This window comes from Erpetoichthys calabaricus, chromosome 1, assembly GCF_900747795.2.
Source record: "Erpetoichthys calabaricus chromosome 1, fErpCal1.3, whole genome shotgun sequence".
NCBI classification, from domain to species: Eukaryota; Metazoa; Chordata; class Cladistia; order Polypteriformes; family Polypteridae; genus Erpetoichthys; species Erpetoichthys calabaricus.
The window spans coordinates 336,440,436-336,465,973 of NC_041394.2; the positions used below are offsets into that span (position 1 = coordinate 336,440,436).

Below are 25,538 nucleotides of genomic sequence, written 5' to 3' on the forward strand. Positions count from 1 at the left end.
GGTGTTCTCCTGACACTTCCGCCACACCAGGAAGTGTCATCAGGCGGAGCACCTGGAACCCATCCAGGTGAGGATAAAAGGGGCCACCTCCCTCTAATCAGGGAGCTGGAGTTGGGAGTGAGAGCAGGACGAAGCTCTAATGGAGAGAGGGAAGGTGGCCCATGGACAGAGAGAGAGAAGCCTGGAGGAAAGGTGATTGGTGCGAAGAGCACAGTGTGTTGTGCGGGCCAGTGTTGTATTGAGAAGAGAAAGGAAAATAAACGTGTGTCTTTTGTAAAGATGCGGTGTCTGTCTGATGGTGTCCGGGCATGTCTCACACTACTTAACTTCCATCCATCCATTTTCCAACCCGCTGAATCCGAACACAGGGTCTGCTGGAGCCAATCCCAGCCAACACAGGGCACAAGGCAGGAACCAATCCCAGGCAGGGTGCCAACCCACTGCAGGACACACACAAACACCAAGCACATGCTAGGGCCAATTTAGAATCGCCAATCCACCTAACCTGCATATCTTTGGACTGTGGGAGGAAACCCACGCAGACACAGGGAGAACATGCAAACTCCACGCAGGGAGGACCCGGGAAGCGAACCCGGGTCCCCTGGTCTCCCAACTGCGAGGCAGCAGCGCTACCCACTGCACCACTGTGGCACCTACTTAACTTTTGTCGACATTTATCTAACTCTATATTTATTTTTCTAGTATCAGAATGTAGTTTAAGTTAATTTGTTTTGGTTTCAATAGATGTATTTTTCATATTTTCGATTCTTGTTTTCTTTTTTTCACGTCTTCGTGCCCCCCTAGGGGGGTCTGCCCCACAGATTGAAAACCACTGCCCTAGAGTAATATCTACCATATAGTTGTTATCTCTCTCTCTCTCTCATTTATCTATCTATCTTTTAATTACTGTGTAACAATATCTTATTGTACTATGTTTAACCTCGACCCTGCAGTGGAGCTACATACGCCAGATCTTGTCTGTCAGGTTCATTATCTGGCTAGCTAGCCCAGGGGAATACAGGGGGCCAAGACGAAAGGACAAGGGATGAAATAGAGGCTGGTGGCTGAGATGAAAGGACCAGGTTTGTACTTGCTGGCAGCAGAACTGGATTATGGGGGTAAAGGAGTCGTGTTGAATAGCAGTACATGCACAGTGCTCATCTGAGAGGAGTGTCAAGGTCTGATAAACTGAGAGGTATGCTGTGTCTCTGCTGCTCCATTCACGTCATGTCCATGGGGATGTTTCTGCTGTCATATCCACAGTGGGGCCATACCGTGTCTCTACTACTCCATCCAAACCACTCTGGACCAGAGGCCAGACAACATACTAAGACAGAGAGCTACTGTACCTGGTAGCCTAAGAACGCAAACTAAGCTGCTCAATGAGCAGGTTGTATTATGGCAGGCAGGGTGGTGTAGTGGTTAAGGCTTTGGACTTCAAACCCTGAGGCTGTGGCTTCAAATCCTGCTGTTGATACTGTCTGACCATGAGCAAGTCACGTCACCTGCCTGGGCTCTAACTGGAAAACCAAAAGAGATGTAATCAATTGTATCATAACTGTCACCTGAAGCTGCTCCTCTGTCTGGAGATGATACTGTTCAGTGGATGCAGTGGATTCTCCATTATTGACAGGAGCCTGCTCAGTGCCTGTCGCTCTGCCATAGATGTCAAACTGTCCAGCTCCATGCCTACAATAGAGCCTGCCTTCCTGACCAGTTTGTCCAGGTGTGAGGCGTCCCTCTTCTATATGCTGCCTCCCCAGCACCATGTAGAAGAAGGTGCTCGCCACAACCGTCTGATAGAACATCTGCAGCATCTTATTGCATATGTTGAAGGACGCCAGTCTTCTAAGGAAATATAGTCGGCTCTGTCCTTTCTTGCACAGAGTATCGGTATTGGCAGTCCAGTCTAATTTATCATCCAGCTGCACTCCCAGGTATTTATAGGTCTGTACCATCTGCACACAGTCACCTCTGATGATCACAGGGTCCATGAGGGGCCTGGGCCTCCTAAAATCCACCACCAGCTCCTTGGTTTAGCTGGTGAAAGTTAGGGTTCATCAGTACCTTAGACAATTAAATTAAAACACAATGTATCATGATATTAGTTTGAACACTATAGGGGCTTAAGAGTTGATTATTGAAAGTTGGGGGACTTTTTCCTGAACAAGTGCCGTGACATAAGCCTCTGTCAGACCACTGGGCAGCTGTGTGCCACGATAACAAGCACTGCTGTCTGCATTCATGGGCTTTTATATTAGCACGCACATACAGGTGCTGGTCATAAAATTAGAAAATCATGACAAAGTTGATTTATTTCAGTAATTCCATTCAAAAAGTGAAACTTGTATATTAGATTCATTCATTACACACAGACTGATGTATTTCAAATGTTTATTTCTTTTAATGTTGATGATTATAACTGACAACTAATGAAAGTCCCAAATTCAGTATCTCGGAAAATTAGAATATCAATTAAGACCAATGCAAAAAAAGGATTTTTAGAAATGTTGGCCAACTGAAAGGTATGAACATGAAAAGTATGAGCACGTACAGCACTCAATATTTAGTTGGGGCTCCTTTGGCATGGATTACTGCAGCAATGCGGCGTGGCATGGAGTCGATCAGTCTGTGGCACTGCTCAGGTGTTATGAGAGCCCATGTTGCTCTGATAGTGGCCTTCAGCTCTTCTGAATTGTTGGGTCTGGCGTATTGCATCTTCCTCTTCACAATACCTCATAGATTTTCTATGGGATTAAGGTCAGGCGAGTTTGCTTGCCAATCAAGAACAGCGATACCATGGTCCTTAAACCAGGTACTGGTAGCTTTGGCACTGTGTGCAGGTGCCAGCTCCTGTTGGAAAATGAAATCTGCATCTCCATAAAGTTCGTCAGCAGCAGGAAGCATGAAGTGCTCTAAAACTTCCTGGTAGATGGCAGCGTTGACCTTGGACCTCAGAAAACACAATGGACCAACACCAGCAGATGACATGGCACCCCAAACTATCACTGACTGTGGAAACTTTACACTGGACCTCACGCAACGTGGCTTCTGTTCGTCTCCTCTCTTCCTCCAGACTCTGGGACCTTGATTTCCAAAGGAAATGCAAAATTAACTTTCATCAGAGATCATAACTTTGGACCACTCAGCAGCAGTCCAGTCCTTTTTGTCTTTAGCCCAGGCGAGACGCTTCTGACGCTGTCTCTTGTTCAAGAGTGGCTTGACACAAGGAATGCGACAGCTGAAACCCATGTCTTGCATACGTCTGTGCGTGGTTGTTCTTGAAGCACTGACTTCAGCTGCAGTCCACTCTTTGTGAATCTCCCCCACATTTTTGAATGGGTTTTGTTTCACAATCCTCTCCAGGGTGCGGTTATCCCTATTGCTTGTACACTTTTTTCTACCACATCTTGTCCTTCCCTTCACCTCTCTATTTATGTGCTTGGACACAGAGCTCTGTGAACAGCCAGCCTCTTTAGCAGTGACCTTTTGTGTCTTGCCCTCCTTGTGCAAGGTGTCAATGGTCGTCTTTTGGACAACTGTCAAGTCAGCAGTCTTCCCCATGATTGTGTAGCTTACAGAACTGGACTGAGAGACCATTTAAAGGCTTTTGAGTTAATTAGCTGATTAGAGTGTGGCACCAGGTGTCTTCAATATTGAACCTTTTCACAATATTCTAATTTTCCGAGATACTGAATTTGGGACTCTCATTAGTTGTCAGTTATAATCAACATTAAAATAAATAAACATTTGAAATACATCAGTCTGTGTGTAATGAATGAATCTAATATATAAGTTTCACTTTTTGAATGGAATTACTGAAATAAATCAACTTTGTCATGATATTCTAATTTTATGACCAGCACCTGTATATGTTTTACAGTAGCATTTAAGTTTATATGGCAATGTTTCTTTATACAGCTTAGTGATAATAATAATAATTATAATAATAATAATAATAAGATATAGTAGCACATATGAGTGAGCTTAGAGAAGCAATTGTTCAAGGCTCGTCTCTCAAGCATGAAGCGCCGTGTCAAGGTTGTTCGCAGCTTTGCCCTTATCAGTGAAGCTGTGTGCTGCCATTCACTGGCACAGTTGTCTATTATGTTAGCCTTAGCCTTACAGGACACTAGTGAAACAAGTAATCATTTATTGAATTATAACTGAGCAGTCCAGTTTTCATACATGGGTCCTTCTGATTCCAACTTAATTGTTAAGTTAAGAATTGATTAACAACTGAAAGGCCATTGATCTTAACAGCTCAGGATTAGGCCGTAAGAATGAAGGGAGGAGTAATCAGGTGATGCTCACTGCCAGATGGCAAATATGTCCTGCCAGCAAAAATATTATTATGAGAAAGTTTATCAGGAAGAAGACTGTTATGGGGATGTCTTCAGGGGCAAGAATATTGGTATGAGAAGGTGTGGAACGTCAGGTGATTGTTATGGGTAAAGGTGCTGAGCGGGAACAACATCATGGGAACCTCTATACAGTAGATGTTGGGAAACGAGTCCAGAAGGTGAGCATTGTGTGATAAGACTTGTAATATATTTAGGGCTCTCTGGACTCACTTCATGAACTGAGACAGACTTTATGTGCTCTGCAATTGTTTTCTATGCTGTGCAGTAAAGTCTTCAATTCTGACTTGCCTTTCTGAAGACTCTGCTTGTTTTTTCCGAGATTTCTCCACAACAGTCCCCCTCTTCTGTACCCAGTAAAATGAACAAAAGCCTCACCTGAAGCCACAACTTCACGCCTCCCTTGAGTCTTCCACCCTAACACCCCTAACAGGCAGGAAGTCCTCTTCATCTGATGGCCGTGTGACACGTATAACACAAAGTCATTTGCTGGTGCGGTGGCTACCACTGCTGTCAGTCACACAGTCCCAGAGTTCTGGGATTTCCTCCCACATTCAAATAATGAGATTTGAGGTGAAGTGGAGACCACAACACTGTTGTGTACAGTAAATGTGACTTGATGTGTGTGGAAAGGCGCTCTGTCTGGAGATCTGCTGTCCCCTTGGGTTTTTTTTTTTTCTCTCAACTTCTGCCATGGGACAGTCATCTCCGTGTGACCCTAAAATGCATAAGTGACGATGGAAAATGAATGGACGCATATAACATACCAGGTTCAAAATGAAGTCATTTTGTTCTCTTGGTCAATCTATGCTGCTGTAACTAGTACTCAAATCCTCAAAGTACTAATCACTAAAAGTTTTAAAGGCATGGCTGCAAAATAAAATCACAAATTACACAATGTAAAGAAAAAAAATCAAAATAAAAACCAATAATAATATGGCGCATAGAAACACAACCTTCAGGGTCTTGAAGGTAGTCATACATTCACAGCAGCTGACAATTGAATAAATAAAATTCCACCACTTTACAGTTTGCTTATTCAAAATTTGATGACTTTAAAAACAAGCTTTATTCAATTGTAAACAACTAATTCATAGAAAGATAATAAAAATTGCAACAGATAAATGACAGAAGCTTCTAAAATATGGAAAAAATAACTAAGAACTTGAGGTAAGCATTTCATAATCCCAGTGCTACTGCTATGCTCTTTACGTTTAAATCCAACACGACTTTGTTTTGTTTTGGCCTGAGGTTTTCAATGCTGTGCTTAAAAATGATTTCCATAATTTCACTCCTCCACATGTGTGTCCATCCTGATGGAACTCGTTAGCCTTTTCTTAATTGTGCTGCGTCTCCTCCTTTTGTTGGTTTCATTTGCACTTCTCTTACTGTATGCCTGGACTCTCTGCACGTTGTGCTCGTGAGTTGCATTTCATTCCTTTGTATTGCTGTTCCTACCACCTCACCATTCCTCTTCTCGTGACTTTCTGACCCCTCTTCTCATGAATTCTTTTTTGTACATATTACAGACGCACCATGCGATCAATGTATATTACAACTAGAGTCACATTATTTCTCTGTAGTGGGAGCACAGGCCCACACGGTCACTCGGAAACTGCCATTAAACTGGTTGTCTAATCCTCCTCATTAAGTATATCTGGTGCTGCAAGAACATGAAGAAATCCTGCAATCCAAAGATGATTGATTTCTACATAATAGTTTATCATTCGTAAATCAACTTTCAACCTTGGGATAATAATAATTCTTTACATTTATATAGCGCTTTTCTCACTACTCAAAGCGCTCTCCACAAAGAGAGGACCCGGGAAGCAAACCCACAATCTCCTTACTGTAAAGCAGCAGCGCTACCACTGCGCCACCTGTGAGGATATGATGCATTAATGAGCATTCCAGTATGGCCCTTAAGAAAAGTTTACCACACCCAGAACAGCAACATTGTTTCTTCCTACTTTAGTGTGTGGATTTTTGAAGATCTCTCTATTTCAAGGAAAAATCTGGCATATTCAGAAGGAACATTAGAACCTTCTCTACAGATGGATTCTTGTGTGAATCTTAAGATGGGTACGGGTGTAAAATCGTTTGTCACATTCAGAACACTGATATGTCTTCTCTCCAGTGTGAATTCTTGTATGAGTCTCAAGACCACTCTTGCTTGAAAACTGCTTGCCACATTCAGAACAGTCACTCAGAAACTGCCATTAAACTGGTTGTCTAATCCTCCTCATTAAGTATATCTGGTGCTGAAAGAACATGAAGAAAACCTGCAATCCAAAGATGATTGATCTCTACATAGTAGTTTATTATTTATAAATCACCTTTCAACCTTGGGATGCACATTATGATATATTAATGAGCATTCCGGTATGGCTCTTAAGAAGAGTTTACCACACCCAGAACAGCAACATTGTTTCTTCCTACTTTGTGTGTGGTTTTTTGAAGATCTCTCTATTTCAAAGAAAAATCTGGCATATTCAGAAGAGACATTAGAACCTTTTCTACAGGTTCATTTCTCTAATTACACTCTTATCTGTATGTGAGCAGGGGGTGTTGTAGCTTGAACTGCTTTGTAGTCACTATGACTTACATACACAAAATCGGAGGCAAGAAGGTTCACCACTACCTTGATTTCCTTAGATATCTGAGAAAAGCTTGGAGAGTCTCTATGAGCGCTCACCATCTTCTAGAAGTGTAAAATGCAGTCCGCCCTTGCTGGCTGTACAAAATCCTGGTAGGGTTCCTGTTCAGACCAGGACCACAAACAACCACGTAAGGTGATAAAGTTGATACAGAATATCGTTGCTCCACATTTCTCTTCTGATCAGGTCAAACATGCACAGTGTCTTACAAAAGCAATCAGAATTATTGAAGATCTCAGCCATCCTGAACAGTTCATTTCTCCTGCTTCTCTTCCAAACCATTAGGACTCAGATCATTAGGTTTACATGTTCTGTCCTCAGGTCAAAAACGTTACTCAACAGCTACTTGCACAGACAATTGCACTGTTTCTTGTGCAGTGTGTGCATGTGCGATGCTGCAACAGATTCATCGTGTTGAATGACTGTCACCAAGTGTGGATAGAAAAGACCCTCAGAAGCCAGGGGTGATTAGATTGTTTTGACTGTGGATGACCTACAGTCATCCGCAGTGTGAATTCTAGCATGTCTCAAAAGACTGTTTTGGGTAGAGAACTGTTTTTCACATTCTGAACAGGAAAAGGGAACTCTGTTGTGAAATCGAATGTGTCTTGCGAGGCTGCTCCTGGTATTGAATTTCTTCTCACACTGTGAGCAGCAAAATGGCTTTTCTCCGGTGTGAATTCTAGTGTGTCTGATAAGACTGCCATTGGTAGAAAACTGTTTGCCACATTCAGAACAGTTATACAGCTTCTCTCCAGTGTGAATTGTTTTGTGTATCTTAAGATAGCTACTACTGGAGAATTGTTTGCCACATTCAAAACAGCAATATGGGGGTTTAGAGCAGAAATACGGTTTCTCTCCCGTATGCCGTCTGGTGTGAATTCTAAGACGGCTACTGTGAGTGAATTGTTTGCCACACTCAGAACAACAATATGGCTTCACTCCAGTGTGACTTCTCATGTGGTGATAAAGACCACTTCTGGTGAAGAATCGTTTCTCACATTTAGAACAACAGTATGACTTCACTTCAGTGTGAATCTTTGTGTGGGTCAGAAGAGTACTCCTAAGAGAGAATCCTTTGCCACATTCAGAACACTGATATGGTTTCTCTCCAGTATGAATTATCCTGTGCATCTTAAGATAGTTAAGAGTAGTAAATTGTTTATTACATTCAGAACAACCATATGGCTTTTCCCCAGTGTGAAGTCTTGTGTGCAGCCGAAGATATGTACTTGTGGTGAATCGTTTGTCACATTTAGAACAGTGATATGGCTTCTCTCCAGTCTGAGGTCTTGTGTGCATCCGAAGACAGGCACTGGTTGTGAATTGTTTGTCGCATTCAGAACAATGAAATGGCTTCTCCCTAGTGTGAAGTCTTGTGTGCATCTGAAGATAGCTACTAGTGGTAAATTGTTTGTCACATTCAGAACAGTGATATAGCTTCTCTCCAGTGTGAAGTCTTGTGTGCATCCGAAGAGAGCTGCTGGTGGTGAATCGTTTGTCACATTCAGAACACTGATATGGTTTTTCTCCAGTGTGAATTCTCGTGTGAATCTTAAGATGGGCACGGGTGTAAAATCGTTTGTCACATTCAGAACACTGATATGGCTTCTCTCCAGTGTGAATTCTTGTATGGGTCTCAAGACCACTCTTGCCCGAGAACTGCTTGCCACATTCAGAACAGCCATATGGTTTCTCTCCAGTATGAGTCCTCGTGTGAAAGCGAAGATGGGAAATGGTGGCAAATCGTTTATCACACTGAGAACAGTGATGTGGCTTCTCTCCAGTGTGAAATATCCTGTGCATCTGAAGAGAACTACGATTGGTGAATCGTTTATTACATTCAGAACAGCCATATGGCTTCTCACCAGTGTGAAATCTTGTGTGACTGTCAAGTTGCCACCTGGTGAAGAAGCGTTTGCCACATTCAGAACAGCAAAATCGCTTCTCTCCAGTGTGAATTCTGGCATGTTTGTTAAGACTACTTTTGCTGGAGAACTGTTTGCCACATTTAGAACAACATGGCTTCTGTGTTACACGACTGTCCTTCTCTTTGTATTTAAGTGTGCATAAAAAACGTTTCCTCATTTCTTGACTAGAAAAGAAAGTCAATGATATTGTATTTTGTACCGGTAGTTGAGTGCTGATTGTATCTGTCTTTGTAAGCTTCACAACAGGCAGAGAAGTAACCTTCAAAGGGGCTGCCGTTCCATTTCCTGGTCCAGATGTTGCTTTCCTCATACTCCCATCAAAGGTCTGAGTGAACAATGGTAAGGAGATACCACCACTGTCTTGTAAATCTGCCAAAATACAAATTGTGCATTTAAGAAATAATCTTACTTCAAAATGCAAACTGGGTGAAACTAAACCAATACAAATATAACAAAAGGTCATGAGATTTAAGAAGAATGCAATCTCATAACACTGGGTGCAATGCGTATTGCGCTGGTGATGTTGTTGTTCTTTCTATTGTTACAGGACACATATTGTCATTTTCTTCTAATGGTTCAAAATCCTTGTGTGTCATTAACAACACACAAAACTGGAGACAATGACACCTCCAGTTGCAGATGAAGGACTGATTTGGTGGTTCCTCAATGCCATGTGCTCCCCAGCCCTAATATCTTAAACCAAAACCCTTCATACTACATTACTAGTATTAAAAAGGAATCTCTACTCAACTCATGTAAACTGGATCACATAGATCACAGTGAATAGTCCAGTGAAGAAGGTGGGGTAGGGAACCTCCGGGCTGTATATGGCCCACAAAGCAGTTGGATCCGGCCCACCAGGCAATTCATTAATTATTATATATGTTATTTTCATTAATGATTAAAAAAAATTATATATTGATGACAATTATTTTTCCCTGAAATAAAATAAAATAGCAGCAGTTGCTTCTGGATGGCACGTTCCGGCTGTATGCCAGTCCGGATCACGGTCAGAGTGAACGCAACAGGTTTATCATCACTGACACATTGTGGTGTCAGTCAAGAAAAGAAAAGAAGAGTTTTCCAAGAGAAATGGACAAATGCTTATGTTTTTGTTGAAGTAAAAGGTAAGCCAATATGCCTAGTTTGTGATGAGAAAGGCCAATCTCGAGCGTCATTACAGCTCAAAACATGCTAACTGGATGAGTTGAAAGGACAAATGCGCTTGGATAAAGTTAACACTCTTTGGTGGAGTTTGAAGCCCAACAAGCTGCTTCCACAAGACTGCAATCTAACAGGACCCTTCTAATGCAAGCATGTTTTGTGGAAAGCAAGTGAATTGCTAAGCAGCTGAAACCTCATTCAGAAGGAGAAATTAAGAAGGAATGCCTTGTTGTTGCTGCAGAGCTGCTAGCACCGGACAAAGTAAAATTGTTCCCAAGTGTCAGTTTGTCTTGAAGAACCATCACAGACTGTATTAGTGATATGGCACAAGATGTTGAAAACTCACTGAAGGACAATGTAAGAAATTTCCAGTCTTTTTCTTTGGCCTGTGATGAAACAATAGACATAACGAATTCTGCCCAATTAACCATTTTTATGTGAGGGATTACTGTTGAGTTTGGTCCAGATGACATACCTGTGGTAGCACAGAGGTGTTTAGGAGAGATGGCAGTGGAGTTTTTAGCCAGATTGTTTAATGGAATCTTGGAAAGTGAGAGGATGCCTGAGAGGTGGAGAAGAAGTGTACTGGTGCCGATATTTAAGAATAAGGGGGATGTGCAGGACTGCAGTAACTACAGGGGGATAAAATTGATGAGCCACAGCATGAACTTATGGGAAAGACTAGTGGAAGCTAGGTTAAGAAGTGAGGTGATGATTAGTGAGCAGCAGTGTGGTTTCATGCCAAGAAAGAGCACCACAGATGCAATGTTTGCTCTGAGGATGTTGATGGAGAATTTTAGAGAAGGCCAGAAGGAGTTGCATTGCGTCTTTGTGGACCTGGAGAAAGCATATGACAGGGTGCCTCGAGAGGAGTTGTGGTATTGTATGAGGAAGTCGGGAGTGGCAGAGAAGTATGTAAGAGTTGTACAGGATATGTATGAGGGAAGTTTGACTGTGGTGAAGTCTGCGGTAGGAGTGACGGATGTATTCAAGGTGGAGGTGGGATTACATCAGGGGTCGGCTCTGAGCTCTTTCTTATTTGCAATGGTGATGGACAGGTTGACAGACAAGATTAGCCAGGAGTCCCCGTGGACTATGATGTTTGCTGATGACATTGTGATCTGTAGTGATAGTAGGGAGCAGGTTGAGGAGACCCTGGAGAGGTGGAGATATGCTCTGGAGAGGAGAGAAATGAAGGTCAGTAGGAACAAGACAGAATACATGTGTGTAAATGAGAGGGAGGTCAGTAGAATTGTGAGGATGCAAGGAGAAGAGTTGGCGAAGGTGGATGAGCTTAAATACTGGGATCAACAGTACAGAGTAATGGGGATTGTGAGAGGTGAAAAAGAGAGTGCAGGCAGGGTGGAGAAGAGTGTCAGGAGCGATTTGTGACAGACGGGTATCAGCAAGAGTGAAAGGGAAGGTCTACAGGACGGTAGTGAGACCAGCTATGTTATGTGGGCTGGAGACGGTGGCACTGACCAGAAAGCAGGAGACAGAGCTGGAGGTGGCAGAGTTAAAGATGATAAGATTTGCATTGGGTGTGACAAGGATGGACAGGATTAGAAATGAGGACATTAGAGGGTCAGCTCAAGTTGGACGGTTGGGAGACAAAGTCAGAGAGGCGAGATTGCGTTGGTTTGGACATGTGCAGAGGAGAGATGATGGGTATATTGGGAGAAGGATGCTAAGGAAAGAGCTGCCAGGGAAGAGGAAAAGAGGAAGGCCTAAGAGAAGGTTTATGGATGTGGTGAGAGGGGACATGCAGGTGATGGGTGTAACAGAGCAACATGTAGAGGACAGAAAGATATTGAAGAAGATGATCTGCTGTGGCAACCCCTAACGGGAGCAGCCGAAAGAAGATGAAGAAGAAGAAGTGAAGTATGTTTTGTTCCCTGAGCCACTTAGTTGTCACTTTTGCCTTATGGCCCGGTGCTCCATCATGCTGAAAAAGGCATTGTGTGTCACCAAACTGTTCTTGGATGGTTGTGAGACGTTGTCCTCAGAGGATGTTATGGTGCCATAGCATGAAGCTCAGAAAGCCAGCAAGGTGGCCCCAAGTTAACGAGTTGGAAGAAGAACGCGACTCTGTTGCCAAAGTAAAACCACCGAGAAAAGAAAGAAACTCTTACGTTAGTAAAACGGTATCCCATTTACTTTTCCTCCCGCCGCTAATACACAAATAAAGCGAGCACGCCCGGCAAAAACTAAACCTCCTAGGAGAGAGATGCCCAGAGTAGATCCTTTCAATTACCTTGACAATTTTTTTCTGACGATTTCAATAATTTCTAGGACCCTGGGCTTTTTACAGCACGGGCTTACACAGCAAGTTAAGCTATAAACTTGCAGAGCCCAGTGGACTATCAGATGATTCGGATCTTTGGTCAATGCCGTATTTTCCTAATCAAAAACAAATTAATGAAAAACCAGAGACCCGATTCTTCAAGTAGAATCTTAACTTGGGTGTTGTTGTTAAAGATGGCTGCTTCTAGCGCACCAGACTGCCTTATTCATCCTTACACTGTGAAGCCAGCATGCAGACTGCAAAGCAAAGCAGACACGCTGTCGGTGATCAAAATGCATTTACACATGTGGCTTCTGCTTCGATTGGCTCGTTGGCATTCTCCTAGTCAGTAGGTGACAGGGTTTGGTCAGTGCTGCATACCTTACCATGATACAGCAGAGGAGGTGAGACTCCTCTGATGGAAGTACAGTTATTGTTGGCTTTAAGAGGGGAAAGTGGAGAAGGTGGCGTGTCAGACCCATTAAGCAAAAGCAGTGAAGGGAAGGCGAGTAAAATATTCTTGCAAGTAGGTGATCTACATGATGAAAAGATGCATTGTAAATATTTCAAACATGTCTTCCATGTGTTTTGAGGACCTGTTGTATTATATCCTTCCCTTCGACCATCACCCACGAAATTCACCAGCTTGTGCAGTGTGTGGTGAAAGACCAACATGCGTCGCTACTTCTGACGTCATTTTGGCCATGTGGCCCTCGTGACCAGTACAGATGGCTTACCGCGCACTCACCCACTAATGAGTAAAATGATGAAATTGGGCAACAAGTCTGTCAAGTAAGCAAGAGAAACGATATCACGGGGGCAGTGAGGGCAAGAACGCCAAAAGTTAATCGTATCGAGAAGTAAGAAGAATCGAACAAAGAGAAAAGCGCCATATAATTGTAATGTGTTGGGTCTGGTCAGCCTTCTCGAGGTGCTTTATGTTAATATGTTACTTTAGTGCGGGTGTCATTTCTGAGATGCATACTATGATGGAGTGTAGTCTTAGTAATCTGTAAAATTTGCAAAGATCTTATTGGTGTATGTTGATCTGAAGCTAAATGGCCACTGCAGAGACCCTAAACATCAATATGTTGATTTTTGTGTTTTCTAAATGGAGTGTTTCACTGGACTTTTCCAAACTTGAAAAAACAACTCGGTACCCGTGAGCTGAAATTATCGAGGAGGACCCCCAAACCCACAGTGCCGCTTGATGAAACAATCGCGTATCTGTGAGTTGAAATGACCAATAGGTTCTTCCCCCTTCGGCTTGATAAAATGATGGGGAACATCGGTCATTGTTCACATGCCCCTGGTAGGAGATGATGAAGTGATCGAGTACGAGAGTGAGAAATACCGTGCTGCATTAAATGACCTGGTGTCCGCATGCTGCACTTTAACAAGTATGATCAACTCTCGGTTAAGGAGCTAAGTCACCCAGGAAACCATGGGGGTCTTAATCCGGCTTTGCCTTATATATCCTATTAGACAAGTACCACTGCTAGTCTCAGTCTTAAGGGCGAGACAAAGCTCTTTTGAGGAGAATGATATTTTAAGAAAACTATAAAAGCAAATATTGTTTTAACTTTTCAGTTCAAAATTCACAGATCAAAGCAAACCTGCATTTCAGACTTCAGTGAAAAAGGGAGGGTCCATCATTTAACAAATGTGTGATATGTAGAGCACCTACCTGTGCCAGAATCACCCGACCCCGATGCTACTGCAGACCTCTCCATGTCAAATTCCAAAGTTTCCGACTTCATCGGGTCAGAACGATGCTGCAGAGAGCAGTTACTGCCAGGTGTGAAGTCTAATCCAGGATCCTGTTTGTTTGGATAAAAAGCCTGAAAGCCAGACTCTGATTTAAGGTCTTCTTCCTTTATACCATGTACGACTTCATCCTTCCATACGTTGGTGATGTGAGATGTAGACTCGGGGTCTGTTTTCATGTCCACAGTCACCTTTTCATAATCCTCCTGTTTAATGCTGTGACTCACCTGTTGAAGGTAAGCAGTTTCCCACTCTCTGTCCTCTTCCTTAATGTCCATGGTTTGCATGGAAGGGAGACCCTCTTGCAGTAAGAGATTTTTCTCTTCTTCATCACCGCACATTTCTTTTGAAACCCCCTCTTCACATTCATATCCCACGTCTAGACGTTCCTGGGCAGACAGGCTCGCCTCCTTCATATTGTTCAGCTGTTACTGGATATGACAGCTTTTTTTTTTTCCTTGAAGAAAGAGCAGAGTAGAACAATTTTGATTGGATATACTTTGTTAATCTCAGGGGGAAAATTAGTTGGTGTGTTTGCTCTTTCACAGATAATATTTTACATGTACCCCTGTGTTGGGTAAAGTGTGTATTCAAAGAAAAAAGATAAAATGTAATACATAAGAGGTTGCTATGCTTCTTCTGCTCACAGCTGACTAAAAGAATAAGCTGAGGTCTCACAACCAGCTGTGCTATCACAGGCTGGCTGTATACAAAGAGCAGAGACACGTTTTTGCCCTAACACATGGCCACTGGGAGAACACAGATTTGTACAAGGTTAAACTATTGAGGTTAACTGTGATAAACATGGAGATCTCTAGAAGTCTGGTGTCCCATTCCATCACCTGCATCCAGAGACCACACTAGATCAAGGACTGACCTGCTAATAATCAATTAATAGAGCTTTAAACCTGCCACTTTACTTGCCCTGTTCCTCTGCCTCATTAACTGGGGTCTACTGATTAAGAACGAGAAAACAAAAAAGAAATCCGAGGTGAAGTTAACTCTGGTCTGACCAAGTGCCCTGCATCACTGAACAAGTAAGCGCAAGGGTAAGAGGACAAGAGTTGGGGGTCGAGGGCTTTATTTTCATGACTACACAACAAAGAATGTAAAGAGTGTAAACAGGGTCACCAAAGGACCCCTTGTCGATAAACAGTGGAATTCAAGGCCCAAAATGCAGACTATTTAGCCTTTCGAGTTATTTATTACGTTTAATGACTCAAATGAACGTATATGTTATGGAATATTTTGTGTTGTTTTTATAAGTGGTTTGCATAAAATGTATTAATAAGCAGCAAGCCGAATAAGAAGCTAACTTCAGGCTTGCAACTTTTGTTCCGCACTTTGACGTAGCCTTTCACTAACTTTATGTTCTTTCACATGAAAGCAAAATATGTAACATACAAAACCAAACTGGTTATCATCATATTTTTTCCTCTGTTGATATAACTTTAAAAGAAACCCATTTAAAGAATACTCTCTGCATGTTTTACGCTCGACTGTCATGCCGACACTCTCCAAAAGAAAACTGTAGCCCCGCCTTCTCATGCTAATTACATAGTATTTGTCCAATCAGAAGAGTAATAATCACGCTATTGCGTGTTAAGTGACTGGATTACTTGAAACGGACTGACCAGCATTAGGCTAGATTTTAGATAGATAGATAGATAGATAGATAGATAGATAGATAGATAGATAGATAGATAGATAGATAGATAGATAGATAGATAGATAGATAATATTTTTTCCTCTGTTGATATAACTTTAAAAGAAACCCATTTAAAGAATACTCTCTGCATGTTTTACGCTAGACTGTCATGCCGACACTCTCCAAAAGAAAACTGTAGCCCCGCCTTCTCATGCTAATTACATAGTATTTGTCCAATCAGAGGAGTAATAATCACGCTATTGCGTGTTAAGTGACTGGATTGCTTGAAACGGACTGACCAGCATATGATAGATAGATAGATAGATAGATAGATAGATAGATAGATAGATAGATAGATAGATAGATAGATAGATAGATACATTTTGTAGGACTGCACGGGATTTCATCTGTGTTTAGGCTGAAGAGTGCCAGTCAAATCTGACAACCTGCACGTAGGCCCATGGAGTCAAGTGGTAGATACTCGTGCGACAACACGACAAAAAAGGGAACGCCTGCAGGTCCCACCGGACGGCTCCGGTTTAAAGTGAATCGTTTAAAAAGTGGACAGAAAACACGTTCGCTTACTACTGTGCGCCCTTCGCAAAAGCCACGCTCGCCCTGAACAAAACACTGCAGAGTGACCAAAAAAAAGTCAAAAGGGCCTTTACTTTTTAAACACTTACTACAACCACGGACGCCTACTGCTCGTGTGGTCATTTCTCTTTATCGTGCACTTTGTTAGCACGTACCTTTTTATTTTCGGTGAACGTCTTCTCCAGAAGGACCCTACGAACTTGAACAGTTGCGACACCAGCAATAGAGGCGGCTTCCGGGAAAACAAACCGTGTCAAAATAAAAGTTCGTTAAGTTCGCTCTACTTGTTCAGTTACACGAAGAACCGTCAAAATTACGTATTCGATCATAACTTTAGTGCAAGTTTAAGTTTAATTCACGGATGTAATTGTTCTTAAATTCAGTCCAGGACGACATGTGGCTTCATGTTTTTAATGGGGAACCTGGTCTATGCAAGCTGCTCTTTCTTAATTTCTTTGTAATGTAGCTTATGTAGAAATTGAAAAACTAAGCTTGATACAATTTATTAGAATATAACAAGCATCTGTGTAAGTTATATGGGAATAATTTAGTATTTACCTCCTGTTTTAAGATCCATCATCCTGATTTTCCATTGTCCTTGTTATTTAATGAAGCATTTACTACTGATAATCTCAGTGGTTCAGATGGTGTTCAGTGTCATTTGCCAGAATGTCTGCTCTGTCCGTTGTTAGTTATTAATGATAAAATTAATGATAAAATAAAGAAAGCTAAGCATTTAAAGCTATAGCATAATAAACTGCTCAAAAAATTAAAGGAACACTTTGAAAACACATCAGATCTCAATGGGAAAAAAAATCCTGTGGGCTATCTCTACTGATATGGACTGATATGGTGATGTGTTAGGAACAAAAGGATGGCACATCATTTGATGGAAATCAAAATTATCAACCTACAGAGGGCTGAATTCAAAGACACCCCGAAAATCAAAGGGAAAAATGATGTGGCAGGCAAGTTCAATTTGCAAAAAATTCATTGCAGCAACTCCAAATCGTACTCAGTAGTGTGTATGGCCCCACTTTCTTGTATTCATGCCTGACAACGTCCTAATGAGACGACAGATGGTGTCCTGGGGGATCTCCTCCTAGATCTGGACCAGGGCATCACTGAGCTCCTGGACAGTCTGAGATGCAACCTGGTGGTGTTGGATGGACCGAAACATAATGTCCCACCCAGAGATGTTCTACTGGATTGTGGTCAGGTGAGTGAGCGTGGGGGCCAGTCAATGGTATCAAATTTTTCATCCTCCAGGAACTGCCTGCATACTCACACCACATGAGGCTGGGCATTGTCGTGCACCAGGAGGAACCCAGGACCCACTGCACCAGCATAGGGTCTGACAACGAGTCCAAGGATATGCCTCCCCAGACCATCCCTGACACACCACCAAATTGGTCATGCTTAATGTTACAGGCAGCATAACATTCTCCACGGCTTCTCCAGACCCTTTCACGTCTGTCACATGTGCTCAGGGTGAACCTGCTCTAATCTGTTAAAAGCACAGAGCACCAGTGGTGGACCTGCCAATTCTGATATTCTATAACAAATGCCAATCGAGCTCCATGGTGCCTGGCAGTGAGCACAGGGCCCACTAGAGGATGTTGGGCCCTCAGGCCACTCTCATGAAGTCTGTTTCTGATTGTTTGGTCACAGACATGGGTTGGCACCCTGCCCAGGATTGGTCCCTGCCTTGTGTTGGCTGGGATTGGCTCTAGTGGACCCCCGTGACCCTGTGTTCAGATTCAGTGGGTTGGAAAATGGATGGATGGATGGATTGTCACAGACATTCACACCAGTGGTCTACCTGCTGGAGGTCATTTTGTAGGCTCTGGCAGTGCTCATCCTGTTCCTCCTTGCCCAAAGGAGCAGATACCACTCAGTCCTGCTGATGAGTTAAGGACCTTCTATGAGGGGCCCTGTCCAGCTCTCCTAGAGTAACTGCCTGTCTCCTGGAATCTCCTCCATGCCCTTGAGACTGTGCTGGGAGACACAGCAAACCTTCTGGCAATGGCACGTATTGATGTGCATGCCATCCTGTGCCACCTCTGTAAGGTCCAGGTATGGCCTCATGCTACCAGCAGTGACACTGACTGTAGCCAAATGCAAAACGAGCGAAAAAAACAGAAGGGGAGGGAAAATGTCAGTGGCCTACTTCCACCTGTTAAACCATTCATTCCTGTTTTGGGGGTCGTCTCATTGTATATATATATATATATATATATATATATATATACATATACACACACACATACACATATACAGTGGTGTGAAAAACTATTTGCCCCCTTCCTGATTTCTTATTCTTTTGCATGTTTGTCACACAAAATATTTCTGATCATCAAACACAAGTAAACACAAAATGCAGTTTGTAAATGGTGGTTTTTATTATTTAGGGAGAAAAAAAAAATCCAAACCTACATGGCCCTGTGTGAAAAAGTAATTGCCCCCTGAACCTAATAACTGGTTGGGCCACCCTTAGCAGCAATAACTGCAATCAAGCGTTTGCGATAACTTGCAATGAGTCTTTTACAGCGCTCTGGAGGAATTTTGGCCCACTCATCTTTGCAAAATTGTTGTAATTCAGCTTTATTTGAGGGTTTTCTAGCATGAACCGCCTTTTTAAGGTCATGCCATAGCATCTCAATTGGATTCAGGTCAGGACTTTGACTAGGCCACTCCAAAGTCTTCCTTTTGTTTTTCTTCAGCCATTCAGAGGTGGATTTGCTGGTGTGTTTTGGGTCATTGTCCTGTTGCAGCACCCAAGATCGCTTCAGCTTGAGTTGACGAACAGATGGCCGGACATTCTCCTTCAGGATTTTTTGGTAGACAGTAGAATTCATGGTTCCATCTATCACAGCAAGCCTTCCAGGTCCTGAAGCAGCAAAACAACCCCAGACCATCACACTACCACCACCATATTTTACTGTTGGTATGATGTTCTTTTTCTGAAATGCTGTGTTCCTTTTACGCCAGATGTAACATTTGCCTTCCAAAAAGTTCAACTTTTGACTCATCAGTCCACAAGGTATTTTCCCAAAAGTCTTGGCAATCATTGAGATGTTTCTTAGCAAAATTGAGACGAGCCCTAATGTTCTTTTTGCTTAACAGTGGTTTGCGTCTTGGAAATCTGCCATGCAGGCCGTTTTTGCCCAGTCTCTTTCTTATGGTGGAGTCGTGAACACTGACCTTAATTGAGGCAAGTGAGGCCTGCAGTTCTTTAGACGTTGTCCTGGGGTCTTTTGTGACCTCTCGGATGAGTCGTCTCTGCGCTCTTGGGGTAATTTTGGTCGGCCGGCCACTCCTGGGAAGGTTCACCACTGTTCCATGTTTTTGCCATTTGTGGATAATGGCTCTCACTGTGGTTCGCTGGAGTCCCAAAGCTTTAGAAATGGCTTTATAACCTTTACCAGACTGATAGATCTCAATTACTTCTGTTCTCATTTGTTCCTGAATTTCTTTAGATCTTGGCATGATGTCTAGCTTTTGAGGTGCTTTTGGTCTACTTCTCTGTGTCAGGCAGCTCCTATTTAAGTGATTTCTTGATTGAAACAGGTGTGGCAGTAATCAGGCCTGGGGGTGGCTACGGAAATTGAACTCAGGTGTGATACACCACAGTTAGGTTATTTTTTAACAAGGGGGCAATTACTTTTTCACACAGGGCCATGTAGGTTTGGATTTTTTTTCTCCCTAAATAATAAAAACCATCATTTAAAAACTGCATTTTGTGTTTACTTGTGTTATATTTGACTAATGGTTAAATGTGTTTGATGATCAGAAACATTTTGTGTGACAAACATGCAAAAAAATAAGAAATCAGGAAGGGGGCAAATAGTTTTTCACACCACTGTACACAATATCACATTCACGCACTTAGGGTCGGAATACACACCAGAACGACTAAAAAGGAATGAAAAATTTAAAATGAAACCTTCTGACTTTTGAGTCCATATCACAGTGAGGTGTTCATTACGCAGCCATATTGCTGTTGGCATAGAGGTGCCCCCCCCCCACCCCTAGCATTTCCTGACACAATTTTGCTGAATAATTTGTTGGCTGAAGGTCCTCAGAGTGCAGATGTGCAGCATTGTTCATAACTGCCTCACAACAAGGAGTTGGTATCCTGGGTCCTGCCTGCATGGAGTATGCATGCTCTTGCTGTGTCCACGTTGGTTTCCTCCATCTGTCCAAAGACATGCAGGTGAGGTGAATTGGAGAGGGTCCTACCACGTGTCTGGTGGGTTTGCGTGTTCACCCTGTGGTCCTTATCTGGATTAAGCAGGTTTGAAAATGTAAATGGATACACTACACAGGGTTTAAAATTACACAAAGCCACAAGTACTTCCAATTTTTTGTTCTCTTGGTCAAGTCTCCTTTTGTTCAAATCCTCAAAAGACCAGTAACTGTTTTTAAAAAATGGCTTTAAATTAAATCATAAATTACAGAATTCAATGAAAAACATGAAAAGTAAAAACAATGGCACACCACATAGAAGGACCTTTTTAATACCTTAAAAGAAACTGACAATTTGCATAAATAAAACATATTTTTAAACTAGTTAAGTGTACACTTTGCTTATATAAAGCACGATTACTTTAAAAACAAGCTTTAAAAGACCCAAAAAAAATCAAAATTAATTTATAAATGATATAAACAAACAGTATAGAAAAATAGGGATTTGAGTTAAATATTTCATAAACAAAATGTTATTGCTGTGCACTTTTATATCCAACAGGACGTGTTGTTTAATCCCATGGTTTTTAGTAATGTGGTTGAACGTTCCCTCCATCGTTTTACTCCTCGACTTGTGTCTCCAGCCTAATGGAACTCGGTGGCTTTTTCTTACTTGTGCTGCGTCTTCTCCTGTTCGTCCTTTTGTTGGTTTTATTTGCACTTCTCTAATTGTACGCCTCGATTCTCTGCTGGTTGTGTTAACAAGTTGATCATTTCTTGTTGCATTTCATTACTTTTTATTGCAGTTCCTATCACCTCGTCATCCCTCTTTCTGAGCTCTCCTGTCATTAAATTCTACAGACACCCCTATACATTACAGTGTAGCCAGGTCATTTCTCTGCAGTTGCTGCACAGGCCCACACTGTCACTCAGCTGCTGGGGTGAAACTGACATCTCTGTGTGTCAAACTCCAGTAAACCCAGGAATCCTGGTAATCCTCCTCAGCATATTTGGTGCTGTGAGAACATGAAGAAAGGCTGAAGTCCAAAGATGATTGATCTGTACATGTAGTTTATCATTCCCAAATCACTTTTCTGCCTTGGGATGTGCTGCCTCTTTATATTATTACTAATGAGTATTCTGGTACTGCTCTTAAGATTTATTTATCATATGCAGAATGGCAACAAAGTTTTTGCTTTGACAATAGGAGTCATAGTGGACAATAAGCTATTGACTTTCAGACAGTGTTCAGAAGCCATTAAGAAGGCTAACAGAATGTCAGGTTATATAGCGCCTTGATGTGTGGAGTACAAGTCACAGGAGGTTCTGCTCAAGCTTTATAACACACTGGTGAGGCCTCATCTGGAGTACTGGGTGCAGTTTTGGTCTCCAGGATACAAAATGGACATAGCAGCACTAGAAAAGGTCAAGAGAAGAGCGACTAGGCTAATTCAGGGGCTACAGAGGATGAGTTATGAGGAAAGATTAAAAGAGCGGAGCTTTTACAGTTTAAGCAAAAGAAGATTAAGAGGTGACCTGATTGAAGTGTTTAAAATTATGAAGGGAATTAGTCTAGTGGATCAAGACTGTGACTTTAAAATGAGTTCATCAAGAACATGGGGACACAGTTGGAAACTTGTTCAGGCTAAATTTCACACAGACATTAGGGAGTTTTTCTTCACACAGAGAACCTCTAGTTCTGACTTTAGGGACTTTCACAACTAGTCTTGATGTTATTTCAGAATAATTAAGTGGATAGGACTGGGAGGCTTTGTTGGGCTGAATGGCCTATTCTTGTCTAGATTGTGTGCATAACCAATGACAGCACCTCTGTAAGAACCCTTTACCACATTCAACAGAGTTATAAGCGGGACGGGGGGTATTTTATTCTATTTTTTTCTGAAAAGTGGTCTCATCAATAAATAAAATCTGATATAACTCAGAAGAGACACATGGCTCCTCTATAATGGGTTTCTAATTACGCTCTCATCTGTATCAGAAGGGGATGCTGTAAGGCAGGTTGGCAGCTATAACTGTCTTGCAGCTACTATCACCGGGCACAGCACACTCAGCTCTCTTCAACTGTCTAGGTTTCCTTAGAAATCGGGGAAAAGCGTAGATGACTCAATCTAAGTTGACCATCCTTCGAGAAGCATACAGTGCAGTCTTTCCTCCCTGGGTGTATTAAATCCTGTTCAGATCGGGCCCACAAACCACTGCAGAGAGTTACAAATTTGGCACAGAATATCTTACAGTCAGGCCACACATTTACAATTATTGAAGAGCTCATCCATCCTCAACAATAACTTCATCCCTCTGCTGTTCAGAAGCATTAGCACTTGGATCACTAGGTTTACAGGTTTCATCCTCAGGTCAGAAGGTTATTCAGCAGACACTCACACTGACAACCTTGTACAGAATGGTAGGTGGAGTGTACGCGGAGACAGAGTCACCATCTCGAAAGACTCTTCAAAAGGCAGACAGAAATGAGACACAGAGACTAGGGAAGGTTGACAGATTGCTTTAACAATAGTTGACTTTCTTTCACCCTACGATCTTCTCCCGTGTGAATTCTAGTGTGTCTCACAAGACTGCTCTTGTTAAAGTACTGCTTGTCACACTCTGAACAGGAAAAGGGCTTTACTTCAGTGTGAAATTTAGTGTGTCTCACAAGACTGCTCTTGGTAGAAAATTGCTTGTCACATTCGGAACAGCAAAAGGGTTTCACTCCAGTGTGAAATCTAGCGTGTCTTACAAGACTTCTCTTGGTAGAGAATTGCTTGTCGCATTCTGTACAGCAAAATGGCACCCTGCGGTGAATTCGAATGTGTCTCACAAGACTGCTGTTGGTCGAGAACTGCTTCTCACATTCTGAACAGCTAAAAGGCTTTACCCCAGTGTGAAACCTAATGTGTCTCATAAGACTGCTCTTGGCCGAGAACTGCTTATGGCATTCTGAACAGCAATAGGGTTTTACTCCAGTATGTATTGTTGTGTGTATCTTAAGATACTTACTAGTGGCGAATCGTTTATTACATTCAGAACAGCAATACGGCTTCTCTCCAGTGTGAAGTTTTTTGTGTCTATGAAGATAGTCTCTGGAAGAGAATCGTTTCCCACATTCAGAACAGCAAAATGGCTTTTCACCCATATGAATTTTAGAAGATACATGAGTTCTACTGTGTTTCCTAAGACTCTGCTTGTAAGAGAATCGTTTGCCACATTCTAAACAGCAATATGGTTTCTCTCCCATATGACTTCTTGTGTGGATCCTAAGACTTCTGCTGAATGTAAATTTTTTCCCACATTCAGAACAGCAGTATGGCTTCACTCCAGAGTGAAGTTTCATATGGCAATAAAGACCACTTCTAGTGAAGAATCTTTTGTCACATTTAGAACAGCAGTAGGACATCTCTTTTGTGTGAGTCCTTGTGTGGGTCAGAAGACTGCTCCTATGAGAGAATCGTTTGCCACATTCAGAACAGTGATATGGCTTCTCTCCAGTATGAATTATTCTGTGCATCTGAAGAGAGCCACGAGTAGTGAATCGTTTGCCACATTCAGAACACTGATAGGGCTTCTCTCCCGTGTGAAGTCTCGTGTGCAGCCGAAGACAGGTACTAGTAGTGAATTGCTTGTCACATTCAGAACACTGATATGGCTTCTGTCCGGTGTGAAGTCTTGTGTGCAGCCGAAGATAGCTGCTGGAGGAGAATCGTTTACCACATTCAGTGCAGTGATACGGCTTATGTCCAGTGTGAAATCTTGCGTGAATCTGAAGACTGCTATTGGTGGGGAATTGTTTGCCACACTTAGAACAACAATATGGCTTCTGTCTTGCACTTCCCTTCTCTTTGTACTTAAGAGTGCATATAAAACTTTTCCTTCGCTCTTGACAGACTAACGAAGTTAATGATACCATATTGTGTGGCTGTATTTGAGTGTTAATTCCATCTGTCCTTGTTAGCCTCACAACTGGCACAGAAGTACCCATCACAATGGCCATCGTTCCACTTCCTGATCCAGATTTTGCTTTGCTGATATTCTCATCAGAGGTCTGAGTAAACGAAGGTAAGGAGATATCACCACTGTGTTGTAAATCTGCCAAAATATAAATTGAGCATTTAAGAATTAAGGACATTTGAGAAGAAGTAATCATTTACCCAAGAAAATCTTATTCTTCTTAAAATAAAAACTCACAACCACATTCCCAACATAGTACTTTGAGTTAAAGGCAAAAGTGAAAATTTTCTCTGCTTAACACTCGGCTTGACTGAAATCCAAAATGAAACACCAAACTTGGAAAAACATTTCAAAAATAAGGGAGATAGTTTTTTTTTATGAATGTTTTGGATGAAACCTGTAAAAGTTGCTTCCTTAAATTATAAAACCACACTGTCTCAAAGAGATTCCTGAGTAAAAGGCAGGTACTCTAAACCGGATCACTGGTGAAGAGTTTAAACACAGTAAACTTCAAAGAGTGATTCAGGGTGCAACTAAAACTGTTACTTCACTAGTAACTCATAAAGGAAGATTCTCAAAATGTTTAACATACGCTGGATTTGGATTCATAAATACAGAGCAGGATTTGTGCAATTGCTGAAATAAGACAAATCTCTCTATTATAAAAGAAAATCTTGAGACGAGACTTTTGCCATGAGATTTTTTCAAGTCCCGCCCTCCGCTCAACCATACCCGTGGTCATCTCATCACTCAGTCTTCTGAATGCTTTTGTCAGACACAGTTCCTGCGCTCTCTGCTCTTATAAATTTTTACGTTATCCTCACTTTAAGTTCCCAATAAAAGAAGACGTATTATGTCCAAATCTTATTGAACAATTTCATCCCAAAGGGTTATCAACAGAAGAAATGAGTACACGGGCAATCCTAGCACTGAGAAATGATGAAGTCAAACGAATTAATGCACAAAATTGTCGACTGGTTA

General features: G+C 42.0%; 2 protein-coding genes across 10 annotated transcripts in view; both read right to left on the reverse strand.

The window, feature by feature from the left end:
- Positions 1-25,538, reverse strand: part of LOC114642262 (zona pellucida sperm-binding protein 3-like) — a 392,210-nt gene that overhangs the window by 291,028 nt on the left and 75,644 nt on the right. The gene's annotated exons all lie outside the window — the stretch shown is intronic.
- Positions 1-25,538, reverse strand: part of LOC114667074 (oocyte zinc finger protein XlCOF6-like) — a 111,148-nt gene that overhangs the window by 71,194 nt on the left and 14,416 nt on the right. The window contains exons 1-3 of one of the 6 annotated variants that reach the window (XR_007934516.1): positions 14,085-14,614; positions 6,644-9,318; positions 5,577-6,045 (exon numbers count right to left, since the gene is read on the reverse strand). The exons of 2 other annotated variants lie outside the window; for them this stretch is intronic. Coding sequence is in view for 3 of the 4 variants with exons in the window: in XM_028822114.2 (XP_028677947.1) it covers positions 7,487-9,318; positions 14,085-14,580 (2,328 nt within the window). In the remaining variant the exon portion in view is untranslated. Of the gene's footprint in view, positions 1-5,576; positions 9,319-14,084; positions 14,615-21,141; positions 24,696-25,538 lie in introns of those variants that run through there. 3 more of the 6 variants (XM_028822114.2, XM_051925109.1, XM_028822206.2) reach the window with 3 other exon arrangements.